General features: G+C 41.4%; 1 protein-coding gene across 2 annotated transcripts in view; it reads right to left on the bottom strand.

The window, feature by feature from the left end:
- Positions 1-480: 480 nt before the first annotated feature.
- The window catches only part of LOC143893599 (retinal homeobox protein Rx1), a 44715-nt gene continuing 27447 nt past the window's right edge, over positions 481-17748 (bottom strand). Inside the window, exons 3-5 of one of the 2 annotated variants that reach the window (XM_077399135.1) lie at positions 2236-2333; positions 1960-2138; positions 481-1688 (exon numbers count right to left, since the gene is read on the bottom strand). In XM_077399135.1, the coding sequence (XP_077255261.1) occupies positions 1507-1688; positions 1960-2138; positions 2236-2333 (459 nt within the window). In that variant the 3' untranslated portion in view covers positions 481-1506. The remainder of the gene's footprint in view (positions 1689-1959; positions 2139-2235; positions 2334-17748) is intronic. The other variant, XM_077399142.1, reaches the window with a different exon arrangement.

Genomic DNA, 17748 nt, shown 5'->3' with positions numbered 1-17748 from the left:
AAGTAGATAATTGATTAAAAGCGACAGCTATTTATTATCTCTCTAAATGACCTACGCGTACTAAGTGATAATTTAAATATCCCGTACATAAATCAATACTAGCTCATTGACGTTTGTTCACATATTCGATGACCGTAAAATAATATAATTATTTTATGTGAGTTATCACATTGGCTATAGTTCCCCATATCTCAATTATTCGCGTAGTATCGACTAATACGGAATGTATTTGTGCGTCATGGAATATTTCTCGCCTCATACTGCGTCTCGAAATCGTCGCCTTGCAGTTTTATAAATTTAATATTCGTGAAGAAATGTGTGTGTGTGTGAAAAGTTGATAACCTATTTAGAAATAAATTTTAAAAAATTTGTCACACATTTATTCTCATGACGATATTAATTAATATCCGCACATTTGCACCTGCGTTATATTGCTTTATAAAATTAAACAATGTGCATCTCGATTTTTTGACAACAAAGTCATATGTATACATAATTATCAAGAGCCGAATATTTACCTCCTTTTAAAACTATTCGAGTATTTTTTATGGTAATATGTATACACGTTACATACTTTTCTATTCGCGGTTTGAAAAATAATTTCGCGTGAGACTCGACACACATCAAGTTTGCAATAAACGTATCGTGAATAATAACGGCAAATTGATCAAAATTTTGATCTTCTTTGTCCTCACTTCAGTCAACAAGTTTGCGCAACACAATTCCTTTTATCTATTGCACAATGCCGATTTGGAGCGAGCCCCGTGTAAATTTTTCACACGAATACAATCCGTTCGAAAATCTTTCGTCAGATTAAAAACACGCGCTGTATTTTCGTTATAATCGGTCGGCTGCCGTTGTTACCAAAGCATCACAATAACACAAATCCCTAAGAAATCTTGAAAGACTTAATCTTGTAGATATTTCCTAGGCATATTTTATACTTTTCGTGCTGTTTCAGATAAAAATTTAACTGTCCACATTGACATTGTTTTCATAGGACTGATCTCAGTGATTAGTCCATTTTCAACCGCGCGTGAACACATGCTCATTGATCATAGATACCTGCCAATTATCACATTGATAGTCTCTACAATCGTCGAAAATACCCACCGATCGTCGACCGTTGTAATATTAATCTCTTTGATTTAATATGTCAGCAATGTACATCAGATCGTCCATTGGTAACTGTTGGTATCAAGAACAAGATCCCTTTTCAATCAGGTTCACTCCCGCAAACACACACAAACGGACGATCGCTTTTTCTTCTTGCCTAGCTTCTTGTACTTTCGGCATGTCCGGCACCGTCGCGTCGGTGATTTTCCTCTTCCGTCACGGAACGAATTCTCTTGCCCTCATCGGTCGATATACCGTTCGCGCTGCTCATCAGGCGACTCCTCGCGATCTTGAGTGTCTTTGGGCGAAGGATTGCTCGCTCGCTCGTCACGCCGTCACGAGCGTGAGGCTGGCAGCGGTGCGCGCCCTTGGCGTATCTTCAGTTAACCTTCAGACCATCTGCAGGCCTTTGGTGATGCTCTCGACGTGCTCCTTGGCCCGCATCCTGAGCGCCTGGATACTCGAGGTACGAGGATCGTGTCCCGGCGGACTTGGCGGCGGTGGTTGCACGTGGCCGCCGGCACTTATGCTCGCCATACTGCTGGCCAGCGACCCTGCGAACAATGCGATTTCTACTTCTCGTTGGTATGCTCGATGAACGTAGAAATGCTGACTAACTCATACTTTGCATATCGCGGTTAAAGCATACTTTACATTGCAAAAATTGTCGTGTAGATACACTTTGATATTAGAGAGTTTAATTTTCTTAATAAATATTATTTCTTTGTTTTTCAATTTTATATTCTCAGATGTACATACGTATGTTTTAAATATATTACACATAATAAATTAACTGCGTTATGCTTGGCAAGAGGTGACAGGTGGATTAGAAATAATTGTTACCTGGAACGGAGTTGGCCACGGCGCCGACATTTGGCGGTGATGGTAATCGCCTGGGAGACGTCAGGTAACTGGGATATCCCGTGTGAGGCGCAGCGAGGAAACCGGGAAGCGCGCTGAGCAATCCTGGCGGCGCGAGCCAAGGATCCCCTGGCAGACCGAGAGCTGGACCGGCAACGTTCCTGAAACGATATATCTCCGCGCTGTAGTTATTACGTATTCAATATGTCACAGGGGTTTTTTTATGTGACACTAGCTTTGTTAACGATTTGAACGAACCTCATATTAGCAGCGTGATGGTATTCGCTCAAGCCTAGTCTCGCAGCCTCCATTTTCTCCTGCCTGCGCCACTTGGCTCGCCTGTTCTGAAACCAGACCTGGAACATAACGCGTAACGACAATTTATCATTTATTCAATCGGAATAACGTGGGGATATAAATATAAACGACGAAACAAACGTACATTTGCTTCGATAGAAATTTATGGGATACTTTGCGAGCAAATTACAGTTTATCGCTCTTCCCGCCTTCAACCGATAAGTGACAATATTGGCCGTATTTAATATTTTGTTTGTGAGCTTAATTTCACAAATTCATTAAGCTCGCTACAACGTTTGGCTCGACGTAAGTCGGGAACAATGGCGGCACAAACTCTCATTAGCTGCTGAGACGCGATAATGGTAACGTGTCACTACCGTATACTTGAGGAAAAGGGCACCCTCCTTTCTTCCCATTCTTCCCACCCCGATCTCAACAGCAGACTCGAGGTATCGCTTTTGACTTTGCAGAATGTTCGATTTCTCTCTACTACTATTTTCTTTTATTACTACTACTACTACGATTTTCTTACTGCTATGATCGTAGTTTTTTTATAAGAGAAAGAGAGAGAGAGAGAGAGAGGGAGAGAGAGCTAAAACAATATTCTTTTTTTAGGAGAATTTATATTTTAATTATATATATATATATATATTTATCAATTATATTTTAAATATTTATTTATTTATTCAATTACTTTACAACAAGAAAAAACCTAAAGAATAGAACAATAAAAAATTTATTGAAATTGTTTAAAATACTCAGTGAGAAAATACTCATTGTTAGAGGAAAAAGAAAAAGTTTCGACCTTTTTATTATTAGGTATCGCTGTGTGTTAGTATTTTGTATCACAAATATTATACTAATACAATTAAATGTCTATTAAAGCAACATAATTTTTAATATATAAACTTGTATAAATAATTCCTTGAAAAATTTTAGTTAGATTGGTTGTTCTACATTTATTCGTATATTAATAAAGAAGAAGAAGAAATTCGCACATTAAATAACCTTATTAACAAAGGACTTTTTGCCAATCTGATTAAGTATGCACATTTATAGTCGTTAGAACTCTAATAATTTTAATATCAAAAACATGGTCATAATTGGTTTAATAGAGTTCCCCGAACAAACATCCGCGTCGTTACATTTCTGAGATATATTGACATTAGCACTTATGGTTGAACTAGTTTCGACTAAAGAAGGGTCGTATTTGCTTCGCTCCGACAGAGATCGATCATTTGCAAAAATCTAGCCGCGAGAAAGTAGGCGAAAATGAGCAAGATAGTAACAGTAAGTCAAAGCAAAGTGAAAAAAAGTAGCGATAAGGAAAGAGAGAAGAGAGATTCAGAGGATTCGATAGAAAATGGAGTTCCTTTGGCGGGGTGTAATCATGCGGAGGGCGAGAAAAGTGACTGCCAAGACTTTCTCTCTTTTCTGCACCTTCTCTTTTTTTCTCTCTCTCTCTCTCTCTCTCTCTCTCTCTCTCTCTCTCTCTTTCTCTCTCTCTCTGACTTTCTCTCTCTTCCGTATATTTCTCGACTTCTGCTCCAAAAGGAGGGTTGCAGAAATGTCTTTCTTTGGGCGGGTCTTCTAAGTCCAACCCTGAAAACGGTGTTGGCTAAGAAAAGGGGGGGCCAAGAAGAGGGTCGGTCGGCGTAAAGATTGGAGGGTGTGAGAGGGGGGTCCACCTTTCCATCGGCATTAAGAGGGTAACGAGCCCGTGGGGCGAAATCGAAAGTGAGCGAGCGACGCGACGTGACGCGACACGGTGCGCCTCCAAGGTGGACCCAAGGAGGGAAGGAAAACGCCGGAGGGAGTACCCCGGCTCGCCGTGACGGCTCTCTCGGCCATGTTGATTTCTTTATTGTAACATGGCTGCTGTTGGCAGCTCGCTTAAGTCTATTGCGTTAAGAGCCGATGCTATCGGGGTCTCGGCTTATGAATTATTCAGTCTCGGCCGAGATGTGCCTTGGTATAAGGCCCACCGGGTGCCCCGTCCGTGACGAATTCACACGCAGCGGCGTGGTAAGCGTGAACCATCCAGGCTGCGATCCATTGGCGATCGAATCTCGGTTTTTGCTTCGGCAGTCTTAATGCTTAAGATCGGACAAATAACGATGAGCAATCAATTCCAACTTCTCCACGGTAGCTCACAGCGAACGGTTGGAGGATAATTGTTTATACGCGAATTACTCCTGACCTCGGTTTCTCTGCTATAGTATACACTTTGACGCGATCGTCAATAGGCCCCTAGAGTGAAAAGTTACGAAATCAATGTAAATGTAAAGGCAACTTGAGTGGTGTCTTAATTAAGATATTTCAATAAGGATTACAATCTTAACGCGCGTGAGAAATGAAATGAATATTATCCAAGATAAAAGTAATAAGTAACAACACGAAACTAACAAAGTCATGTCCCATATCGTCGCGCACGCTTTTGAAATTAGCTCTTGGCAAATTTGTTTATTAATAGGCGACGTAAAAATTCCTTCGACGCCTCCGAAATCGGTGATAGGGTGAGGTGTCGCGTTCGAATAACGAGACGACTATAGCAAATTGAATATTACTGTCGGGAATGAGTGGCGGTGAATCGTCAGGAAAAGAGAAAGAGTATGCGGAGGGAGAGAGAGAAAGAGAGAGCGAGAGACACAGAGAAAAACGCGGAAACGAAGTGAAACGAAGACGGGGTTAAACGTCGGAGGCATCACCCGAGGTTTGGAGCTCGATGCAAGAGGAGGAAGGGGGGAGGAAGGGAGAGGGGAAAGGGGAGGAAAGAGGGTTGCGGGGGAGTGGATATCGGAGCATTCCCGGGCTCATCAGGATGATATTCCGCTCTCGAGAACGAGAAGCAATTTTCTTTCCTGGCTCCGCGGATGAGAAAAGGCTACGGACAAGATGCCACGCCGAAATGATGGGAAAATAAGCGAATTTCCCTTCGTATCTCTTATATATCCTTTTCCATCTCGTACCATCTTGCCTCTCTTCCCCTCCTCTTCCGCAGTCTTTTCCCACTTTCTTTCTCTCTCTTTCTTTCTTTCTTTCTCTCTTTGCATCCTGCGCCTCACCGTAACGTTTCGTCTCTTCGTCTTGTTCGCCGAGGACCGACTTTAGCGGCGAGAGAGCGAGCGCTCTCTCGTTCTCGCTCCTCTCACGGAAATATAAAGAACAGGGCTAACGCAGCTTAATCTTTTTAGGTCGTAAATTTATTAGAGCAGGTACTTCCACCTTTTCCGCCCGTCTCCGCCGATGTCCTTCTTCTTATCCCTCTCTCTTTCTCGCTCTCTTTTCTCCCTCCTCGGTCCTCTTCCTACCCAACCCGACCAGCCGGCGACGATCCTCGGCAATGATATTGCGAAGGTAAACTCGCTTAGACGGTTTAAATGCAAGAAAATTGAAATAAAATGGAAGTAATTCCGAGATTAAAATTGGACGTCGTTCCGTTGTCGCTGAGAAGCGGCGACACTTTTTCGTGCCTTTTCCCTCCCTCACCGTGCCCCGCTTCCTCCTTGGCGTGTTAGTCTCTGTGAGGATTTTACGCGGCACACACTCTCGCCCGAGAAACTTCGTGATGTCGGAGTTGCATAATTTGCAAGATTTCGCTGGAAGGTTGACGCGCGGATAAGAGGGCTAATTATCATTATCGCGTTAATGCGCAAGTATAACATAACGGAATAACAGTCCCGACTCTTTCGCATAGAATCGTTGAATCCGACGTGAAGAGTGTGGCTGTCACGCAATTAAAAAAAATAAATTATAAATGATACGTCGCGTAAATGTTATAATACTGTATAATCTTTTCCACGAAATGAAAAGAGAAAAATAAAGATCTTACCAGGTCATTTGCTAGATCTCAAAACATTTTATCCCAAGACAGTTTTCAATTTAATAAATCAATTTGCTATTTCTTGCGTAGGCGCATGTACGCCCTACCAGTCGACCTGCCTGGATGCACATTTGTTATCTAACATGCGAAAAATATAAATGTATAGATGTATGTGTTTTTGGTGACTGGACGTAAGAATAAAGAATAACTCTCGTTCTCTTTGGTAACATACGGTGACAAGCACTCGACGAGCAAGAAGCATATCGCGCCGAAAATCACTCGAACTCTATCTGTCGCACGAGCTTTTTTTTCTCTTACCCTGCACACGTCGTGCACGTATACGATTGCCTCTCATTTCTCTCTCCCTTTCCTTTCCTCGCTGTCTCTCTCTCTCTCTCTCTCTCTCTCTCTCTCTCTCTCTCTCTCTCTCTCTCTCTCTCTCTCTCTCTCTCTCTCTCTCTCTCTCTCTCTCTCTCTGTCTCTCCGATGAAACGCATCGTTCCGGGACGATGGTCGCTTTATACTCGACGGCGGCTCTCGTCGAATTCGGATTAGCGCCAGCAAAAAGGTATTCGAGGTGTTCACGCCACGTCGAGTTCATTGTTGCCGTTCGGAGTATTAACAGATTTCGGGGCATTGTTCCCCCGTGGTGGTGGTGGTGGCGGCTTGTGAGGCCGCTGACAGAGTCGCGCGGATACGCGCGAAGACGTCGCGGTACTGGTGGCGTCGATTTTCAGAGACACGATGGGGATTTGTGTCGAAAACGTACTATTTAGAAACTTTCATGCTCTAATTAATATTTTAATAAATTCAGAAGAGAGGTATATAAATCACTTATAAACCATTTATTACTTATAATTAAACCATGCCATTTTTGCTGCGTATAATAATAATGACGCACTGTAATGACAGAATAACACATCCAAGAAATAGGAAATTGTTATCGAAACATTTATATTAAATTTAGATGTGTGAGAGAGCGGAATTTAAGAGAAACAAAGCTCACTAGATAAGAGATAAAGAATAAATTACATTTAGAATAATTGATATTGATAGCAATACAACAGCACAATAGACGCAATAATGTTAACATCCATGAAACATGAAAAAGAACTGTTTCTTTTTTTAGAAAAACTCTCGTATTTCACACTGCCTACTCGCACGAGATCGCGGCTCGATGAAAGTTGAAGGTGGGCCAAGTCGTGCGAGATGGATATTAAAACCTTTACGATGGGAGAGATTAAGTGTCTTCCTATTAGTGCTCTGCGCAAAATCGGGATGACGTTGATATCGACGTCTTTCCTACAGGACGCTGATAGTTCACGGTCGTTTTACGAGCGCAGTGTGGGGTCAAACATGCATGAATTATTTATTTTCTTACACCGTAGTGCGTCACGCGAGAAACTTAATTGAATTGACAATACTTCAGTGGTATCAGCAAAATCCTTTTTTGCATGAGGGAGCAGCTGCTAATTTTTTTACTGAATAAGTCACATAATACGCTTTTCAGTTTTCCAATCTCATATTAAATATTGAGTTAGATCCAGAAAGTTTTCTCTACTGAAGAAAAATTATCGGAACAATTTTTATCGTTTTTTAATTTGCAAAATTGTTTAAAGCTCGTTAATATTTCCTGCATGTAGCTCGTTATCAAGTAGATTCAACAACCTAATTTTAAGAATCAGTTGATGCATGCGACATTCGGATGTAAGTATTCTTTGCTGTACAAAGTGACATTTTTAATATTATTTCTTATAAAAATTACTTGCGATTCAGCAATGACTTTTTATGTATGAAGAGATGTTATCTCGTTATCTGATGTGATAATGTGTGAAATTAGTCTTAATTTAACATATATTGACATATCTTTTTCAGAAAATATTTGTGAATAACATTGTTATCATGCACTATATATTAATTAAAAACTATTATAGAGATCAAGCGGTGCAAAATTATGACTTCTAATTCGGAATTTAAGATATCTGTTCTATGTATAATTAGTCTTTTAGATATTATAGATGTAACATATAATTATTCTTATAGATATTACAGATGTAATAAAATGATATTAAATTATTTCTTCATTTTCTTTCGTGGCAGTGCTAGAAAGAAATAAAGCGTTGAATCCCGGTTAGTTAACGTTTAGATGATGTTTCGTAGCCGATCATTTCTGATTATTTCGATTATCTTCTACTCGTTTAAAGGATTACCCCTAGTTCTTGAGAGCAACACGCTGATAATGGTTCGACTGTTACGCGTGCACCGTAGACGTACGTTCAACAACCGTAATCATCGATGTTAATAGCCCTAGCTAAAAAAGGCCAACACAACGCTACCACTAATCCGCGGACAAGGAAAAAGACGAGGTTATTTTTCTTCCGGGTGTATTACAAGTCTATCAAAGCCCTATCGTCGGTACACTACGACAATCGCGGATAGAAGAGAGGAGAGAGGTAAGAGAGGGGGAACAGAGGGTGAAAAGGGCGCGCGAGAGAGAGAAAGACGGAAGAGGGGACACGTTTCGAATATAAGCCTTAGATTCCGGTCCAGGGTACCGCGGTATGCATAGAGAAGGGAGATGTTTGGAGAGGGTTGGAGTCTATTATTCACCGCGCTTTTTATGCCCCCCATCTCCTTCTCTACTTCTCTTTCTTTCTCTCTTTCTCTCTTTCCCCGTGCTATTCCCCCTTCTCTGCTTCAGCCCTGTCAAACTGTCGGCCAAATTCAATCCTATGCAGTCGTTCTCATTTTGCTCTTCTCTAATTATAAACTCCGTTTGTATACACGGATTCAACTGCTTCGGTTGAATCGTCGTTAATTGATAGTCCTTCATTAATTATGTTGGTTTACACAAATATGTGAGATAAATTGCAAGTTTTTTATTTTAATGCTTCTTTTTGTACGCAGGCTACTTTATTATATTTAAGTGTACGAGTGTTATAACATAAGATTTTTTATTATAATTCATACTTTTATTATAATCAAACTATCAACTTGAGATGAAAAAAAGAAAGAAATTTAATAAATATTTAATTTATAATAAAACAAGTGTAATTGCAAGAGAGCAATGAAGAATATGATAAATATGATTTAAGGTTCGAGAGAACAAAAATACATTCAACGTGGCCGAAGAAATAATTGTAATTGAAAAATTAAATTATCATAAGTGTAACTTTAGCGGAAATTTCTTACGAGTTTCTTTCTGTTTATTGTCTAATAATAGCATTATATATACATATTTATAAAATTAAACAAATTGATGTTTTTTTGTATTTGGTAATTTAAAGATCGTATTTTCTTTTTGAGGCGAACTAGCTGTGATTTTACATAACACCAGGTGTATGTCCATTCTTACAATTCTTAGAGATCTTCTGGTATGGTATAAGTGAGCACCGCTGGCGGCGTCCTCCAATAAAGCCACCCCTGTCGTTGCGTGTAATCACCCTTAAACACTCCAACACCCCGACCTAACCCCGTCGTACTGCGATACAATACTAATGTGTTACAAATAACATCCCAAACACGAGGCGATTTCACTTTTACAATGCGACTAAACGGCTCGCCGTTCACGGATACGCCACGGATCGTTCGTTTGTTGTTCTCGAGTATGGTACCTCGCATCGCACAATGATTTCGTTGGATGATCCTCAGATAACAAGAACTACGAGAACTTTTGTCACAAAGTCACAAAAATTTCAATGCATTAGATGCGAATATTTTCTTATCCCGTACATAATTCTATATTTGACAAATAATCGCATTAAAAATGTATGAAATAGTATAATGTCAAATTATTCCATGCTTAAAATTTAAACGTAAATGTCAAATAATCATTTAATTAATAATTATGAAAAAAGTATCAGACATATTTAGCTAATCATTTAGTATTACAACAGCTTAACAATTTTATAACAATTGAGACGCAAACGTTATACATCGTAGTTATTAATATCAGGTATTAAAAATATTATGATAAAATTTCAATTTTATAATAATATTTTGCTCACAGATGTAATATTCCATTTTCTCATCTCTATAACTATACTATTACATTTCTTCAAATAAAAAGTCAGGAATTTATTTTATTTTAATAGACAACAAAATGAAATCATTACATAAACGAATTTTTCGGCATTCTGCAATTCTTAAAAAATTAGTCACAATGTGCAATACGTGAACAACGCTTTCGAGTAGCGCGTGCGGGATGGGGACCGGCAGGGTGGCGTGAATGAGAGACCGCGTAGAAATTCGACAAATTAGCCGTATGGTCCGCGTATTTTGACACCGTACCTACATTGTCTGGCCTGGTCGTTGTATTTTCTCGCTATACACGCTCTCGCGGCGACGAGATCGGCTCCGAGTGAATGCATCTTTTGTGCAGGAAGCTATTTACCAGACAATATGTTTGCGCCCAAAACGAGGCTTTCAAACGGATCTCTCTGCGTATGTGCGCGAGCTTTTGTCATTTGTGCACAGTTCGGAGGAAAGCTCTGTGAAGTCGCCGATCGGAACGATGATGACTTTCCCGGATTCTCTTTTTTTCCTCGTATTCGGAATACCACAGATATGTGTACACAAATAACATCTTTTTAATTCCGCTAAGCCAAATCCGTCACTATATATAATACAATCTCCACTTGCTTTACATTCCTTTCCTCGCGTTATACATATATACATTTACAGCGGATTACATCACAACATTAAGAACGATAGTAAGATATAATGATAATAAGAAAAGAAACATTTAGTTAACTTTGGTTAGCGTTAACAGGGAAGTCGAAGGAATTAGACTCGAGAGAGAATTAGACCCCGGGAACTGGATCGCGGCGCGCGCGAGCATTTAACGCTATTAAATCACGTCTGTGCATTCGAAATTACGCTGCGTCATGCATTCACAGTAGCAACGCCATCGTTTCGCGTTTCGCGGCTGTGTTCTGCCGCATACAATCCCGGTGACTGTACCGCAATTAAGACTGCTCGTTTATAGAGACACTCATCAGAGTCTGGCCAATGCGCCACTTTCAGTGAATCCCTCTTCCTCCCCTCTTGTTCTCTCACTTTCTCTCACTTTCCCTCTTTCTGTGGATTACTTTCAGTTAAATGAAATCAACATAAAATACCGTTTATATATTGGATTGCAAACAGCTAAATAGAATAAAATCGCGTGCTCACTGCTAATTATAGGTATCACAAATGTAATGTTTATGATTCCTTATCGTCAGTTCTTTAAATATAATTAACAGAGCAGCAAAGATAAATAACATTTCATAGTGATCAACCCTAACTGCACTATTTACTTTTGTCGCTCTTTTAACATTATATTATAATTCTTTTAAGTTAATTTTTCTTGCCAGTACAATCAATATACTTTTTCTTAACGTTTAGCGCTTTCTCATATGCTATTTTGCACCTACCATTACGTTCTAAGACATTTGTGGCAAACGATTCTAATTTTCACCGCCGCTTCTTTCAACGGAAAACAACGGGGGAAAAGAGAATTCGCAAAAACACGGGGAAGAAAAAGTCTCGGCGGTGGAAAAAAAATGCGAGCGAGATATAAAAGAAACACGCTCGCGATCGTAAGTGCGCTGCACGTGAAAATCCGTCGCCGATGTAATAACTCTAATAACTCGTAATAAAGCCCGGGTGGAGTCGTATTAGCGTCAGAAGCACGCGTGGGCGCACAAAGGGCGGCCGCCCTCGACAAACACTGTGACTTTTGATGATTATTAACTTCATGGGCCAGCCACGGTCGACCGGGAGATGGGTATGCAGAGGAGGAAAGGACCGGAGTGGTGGAAAAGGACGGGAGATGGGGTGGAGGCGAAGGGTGTAGGCCGTAGACAGTAATCTGTTGCCCCGGAGGCTTTCTGGTCCTGGTTGAAGCCTCCCCTCTCTCTCTCTCTCATCCTCTCCATAGCCCTTCCTTCTACCTTCCACGTGCCCGCCCTTCGTGGCTCTTCGCTCGTACTTCTGCCCCTACCTCTGCCCGACGCCTGGGAACCAAATTAATAGTTGGTTCTGCCTGGATATATCTCGAATTCGTTGTATTCCCCGGCGAGAGAGTGACCCCGAGCTTCCCTTCCTTCCTTCCTTCTCTCTGCACGTGAATACATGTCGCGCGTGGGCTCTGCCTGTACGTGTGTGTGTGTGTGTGTGTATGTGTGTGTGTGTGTGTGTGTGTGTGTGTGTATGTGTGTGTGTGTGTGTGTGTGTGTGTGTGTTTACGTGTGCGTTTGTCGGTCTCTTCTCCGGCTGCGTTTGACATCGGTTACTCGTTAAAGGGCCGCGAGATGCCTCGATAAAGCGGGGGCTCTTTCGTAGTCGAATAGCTTTAATCAAACGGGATTTGGAAATTGATAATTGGCACGATCTCTCTACGTCAGGGTCGTTTGAGAGAGAACTTTTAACGGGATCGAGCGCTCCGGGGCCAGGCATTCCCCGAGATACAACCTTGCACCTTTCGAAGAATCGTGGCATGATTGCACAGTTCGTATCAAATTTACTTGGCCGTTTTCCGATGAATATAATATGGATCATTCACGTGGCGGACGAAAATTTTTATTAATATATTTATATATTAATCATATTTTTGTTAATGTGTGGATCGATTAAATGACATTTAACAAAATCACTAAAACAAATCTTTCAAGAATCCGTTTTCTATGTTATTCTTTTAAATTGATCATATTCTAGGCGATTTTATCTTGATAATTCCAGCGTTTATAAATTTCCATTTTTTTTTTACATTTATTTTCTGTGTCGAATTAGTAGGAAAAGTATGGTATCGTTCCTGTTTCGACGCTGGACACGGCAACGATAAACGATATTGGGAAACGATCCAAGATGGACATGTTTATCCGTCGGACAATTCGTCTCGTCTTTATCGCAGTATCTCCGCGCGAACACGGCAGTTTAACGTTACTAATCCTACGGCCGCTATATTGCTACGCCGTGCACGCGTGATACCCGGGACGGAGGGATACCTGCGCGATCCTCTACGACTCGAAATCTCAAACTGTTGAAACGGATATATTTTCACGGGGTGACATTCATCCCCGCCTGTGTAGAGGCTCGCCCCGGCCTGCCTTTGTAAGGGATCCCACCACGGCTGCAGTCTGCATCTATGCGCATGCAGCGCGGCGGCGAGAAATCCGATCTTAGAGCACCGTGGAAAAAAAGAGAGACGAGCCAATAAGGTCCCTGTGGATATCCCGCCGGGGGTGAGCGGGGAGGGGAGAGTGCTGCCGGTGCTCTGAAGGTACCCCCGATGGAATTGAATACGTTTGTACCTGGGCCCGCGACAATGGCCGCCGTAATTCGATTACAAGGACCGCCAGCTAATTGTTAATTGCCGGCCTCAGGACCGACAGAACGCCGACACAACGGCTTCATAATGTTATATGCGATATTAAAACGAGCAGGCACGTACCGAATGTACCGTGTGTCCTATCATGGAAGCTCCTCCGCCCACTCGTGCGACGCAGAAAGAAGCGGCGAGTAGTCAAGGGAGACCCCTCCGTGGGAAATCCTTTGCTATTTTCCCGTCTTATTAATCCCCAATTAGCGTGGTACGTCTTCCGCTACTGGCACGGCGGTTTTACGTCCGTAAAATCTAAAGAATGAATTGTTCTTCCTGTCAGATACAATTGTCTAGATTGAATGTTTAAAAGAATACCAGCTTCCTTCATTGATGTCGAAGCAATACACCGGGTTTGTATACTGCAAATGCATTTTTAAGTAAATTTTTTACGCGTTTGTAATTTGTAAAGCGGTTAAATTTTACATTTTCTCAAACTTTACGATACCATGTACACATTTATCGAAAATATTAAATCGATATTAACGTAAATTATATAAAGATAATTAAAAATAAGAATAAGAAGATTTGATTGAGTCATGTTAAACTTATAGGGTCAAGCAGCAATTTACAATACAATATAGGATAAAGAGGCGCTATTTGAGTCAGTTAAAGAAAAAAATTGGATTAAAAATTTTCAAGACAAAAAACCAAAAAACCTCTTCCTGTCTTGAAAATTTTTTATCCGATTTTTTCTTTAACTGACATAAATATAGCTTCTTCTTACTCTAAACGATGTCGTACCTATAAGAAAGATCAAATCAACGAACAGATAATACGTCATCTCCTTGACAAATACTCTCGATTAGATCTTTGTTCTAATCGTTTTAGTAATTTGCGCGAACAAATGGTACGGGGGACCAATACGCTTTTCTCTCCAGACACTTTTCGTGCTTATCGGCGATAGCTACGGCGCGTGCACCCTTAGTGTTTAACAGCTAATCTGCCAAATGAAGTGTTTTTGTGTTTGAGCACAACACTTCGTCTCAATAGAGGAGCAAAACCGCCCTCGGGAAAAGGGTTGCTCCGACATGATTGATGCTCGAGGGGGCAGGGCGAGGGTCTCCCAACCCTTTTTAGTCAAGCGCTAAACGGAGTGCTTAATTGAGCCACAGACCTCAGAACCTTGGACAGCTAATCTTCCGAAGATATCAACGGGAAACGGCGGACTCCGTCTTCCGTGCCGTCGACTAACCTTTGGCTTTATTTGCCTCGAACGTTTTAAATTTTTTTGTCAAATGATCGAGAATCGAAACACCGAAACTTTATTTGATTTTACCACCATCGCGAATACTCGCTTTGAATCTCACTGATCAAATCGACATTTCTTCACGTAAATTAATTAAACTCCGTACTAGAAAATAAATGATACGATTTTAATATTTTTTTGTGCGCGTTACTTTTTCCTTAATATTTTATTTCTTTTGTCTTCTATATTTCAACTTAAACTCCTGTATGTGTCTTGGTTATTACATCATTTTTTATCAATAAAAGGTGCAAATGTTATTTGTCGAATGATAGTCAACGTAATAGAAAGCTGATGAATGTTTCTCGAGAGAATACACGTGTAACGAGCTACGACAGGAAGACTCGCGACTTTCAGACTCAGATTTCATATTATTCGCTATCTAATTTCGTTTGTGTCCCCAGATAGATTTTTCATCGCGTGTACCCTGCCCGATTGAAACCGCCCTTCGCGTCAGGCCGCAACAAGGTGGTGTGCGTACGCACGTGTGTGTGTGTGTGTGTGTGTGTGTGTGTGTGTGTGTGTGTGTGTGTGTGTGTGTGTGTGTGTGTGTGTGTGTGTGTGTGTGTGTGTGTGTGTGTGTGTGTGTGTGTGTGTGTGTGTGTGTGTGTGTGTGTGTGTTTGCGTGCGTGCGTGTGTGTACGCGAGGAACGAAAGGACGAACACTGCCCCGTAATGGAGTTTCCAAATATTCGGGGAGCCCTCGCTCAATTTCGAACAATTTGCATTTAGGGTGAAGTGCAATTAATAGAAGCGGGGTGTTGTCCCGCGCCATTCCACGCCTATTAACACTATATTCCGCGGGAGTTTAGCATATCGAGGGTGCAATATTGAGTTACGCGACAGTAATTATAATACTCGTTAGACGGCGCTGCGACGGAGTTCGTCTCTCCGCGGTCTGCGCGAGGATCGAAGGACGTGTTTCCTCCTCGGCTCCGAGCTTTGAGGCTTCTGGCAGTCTGCTACGGGAGAGAGCATAACGAAAGTCACAAACAACGCGCGCCATATTTTGTCGGCTGCATTAACAATTTCTATTTAATTACAGTCAGTGTTTCCACTACATCGCGAGTATTGTCGTGCCGGCAATTGCCGTTGACTCATTCTCAACTGTCGCTTAATTTCTAACGACAGAAGGATTTCCGCGCGATACGCTTAACGGAAATATTTATTAATATTTATTAAACGTATTTTATCGCTGAATATTTTTGCCCCGATTTTCTTATCTCCCCTCTTTGAATGATAAAAATGAAAAGAGTTACATTGCACTTCAATGTGTGAGAGATAAATACAATTTTCAATTTACGCGAAATAATTTACAATTTTAATTTCGCGTGATCTTCACGCGTGATAAAAAGGCGTATTATGGAAACGGTACTCGTTGGCTGAAACCGATTCAGCCAATTTCAATTGCGACGGATCGTGTGGCAACGCTACGAGTAATCGAGCCGATTAATTCGCGCAATGGTTCCGCTGCAAATTTCTGAATCCACGCAATTTTTGTCCCGTCCGCCTCGGAAGCCAATCGCGTCCCGCCGTCTGATTTATTCTCACGCGTTTATCACGGTGACTCGATTACGCGATCGCGCGACACATTTCCACCGTGCGCGCTCCTTCCTCCCTCGAGTCCCGCCCGAAGGAACGACGCCCGTCCCTTTATTTTTTTTTCTCTCCTGCGGGCGCCCTCCGTCGCGCGTGCGGGGCAGGTGTCGTCGCTCCCACGATCTCCGCTATTTCCCGCCGGGCCATTTTTCCCCGCTCGCGGGGCTTTTCGCGCCTAGCGCCGGACCATTATCTTATTTTCCGCCTGGAAACATCGCACCCACAAGAAAAACGATCCCGAGTAGGAGGCGTGAGGGGCGCAGGGCGGACGAAAGGGGCGGCCATCGGACCGGGGGAGATCGGGGGAAGTGCTTTCGCGTAATAACATTTGTATCCGCGAACGCCTTTCTTCTCTGATATCGAGCCGGGCGTTTTATCCCTGGCTAACGCGGGAATCTCCCTGACCCGACGCCTCCGGAATTTTCCGTGTCGGAATTAGAAAGCGCGTTATTGGCGCCATTACCATCCGGCAAGAAGCAAGTCTTCCGTCGGCGATAAAGGAGAGCGATAAAACAGGAAGCGCTGTTTATATTAACTTTCGTTGATGTAATTAGCGATGAGCATAACGAGGCTTTGCGACTTCCACTTCATTCTCTCTTGGCAATTCTTTTACTTCTTTGTAATTATTGTTGAACGGCATCAGAATTGAATAAATAATTGAACCATCTGTCATATTGTAATTTCCGAGGTAATTTCTTGTAGGATACTTCTATATACATTGCAGTTGCTATTTTTTTGCAATCTTTTGAAATAAATGTTTTTTAACTGTCAATGTATCAAGCTTCTATTAATTTTCAGTGCCAGCTGCGGGTGCTAAGAAAGTCGCGATTGAAAGATGTAACTTTATGCATATACCTTACAATTGGAGGTAAAGAATATCGTATCTCCAGTTTTTGTCAAAGTGTGGAGTTAGTACATTTTTCAATATACCGAGCTTAAATTGTATAATGGTAAAAGGTCTTATATCTATTATTACTAGTTCCTAAGACGTAATGTTTAGAAAAAGTCGTAATGAAAATTTTCATAATTTTGGTCAGGTACAGCGCGTTATTGGCAGTTGTATACTATAATATTAAACATATCAGTTAAGTTACTTTATTAAATCTTCAAAAAAATGCACCATTTCCTTATTTGAAACTTTAAACCTTGTTTTCTCTGAATTCATAATAATAGAGGTATACAATTCTTTATTTCTAAGGTACAGATATATCTATCTCCAGGTTCGTCCGCATTTGCGTTACCGACTTGTGTTATATCGAAAAGAGAACAATATTTGTCTACTTCGTGCGATATGTTTGGAGATTATTGACCGCGACGTTTACGCGAACATTAGTTTGATTTATGTATTACGGCTGGCAACAGATTCAGGTGCCATTAGTCGACCGTGACCTCGTGCGAGAATTCTCACCGCGTATTGCGTGGTAAACAGGTTTATGGTGTGCTCGC

This window comes from Temnothorax americanus, unplaced genomic scaffold (assembly GCF_048541705.1).
Source record: "Temnothorax americanus isolate GAGA-0224 unplaced genomic scaffold, ASM4854170v1 Scaffold1, whole genome shotgun sequence".
In the NCBI taxonomy this organism is placed as follows: Eukaryota; Metazoa; Arthropoda; class Insecta; order Hymenoptera; family Formicidae; genus Temnothorax; species Temnothorax americanus.
This window is presented reverse-complemented; position numbering and strand designations above follow the sequence as displayed.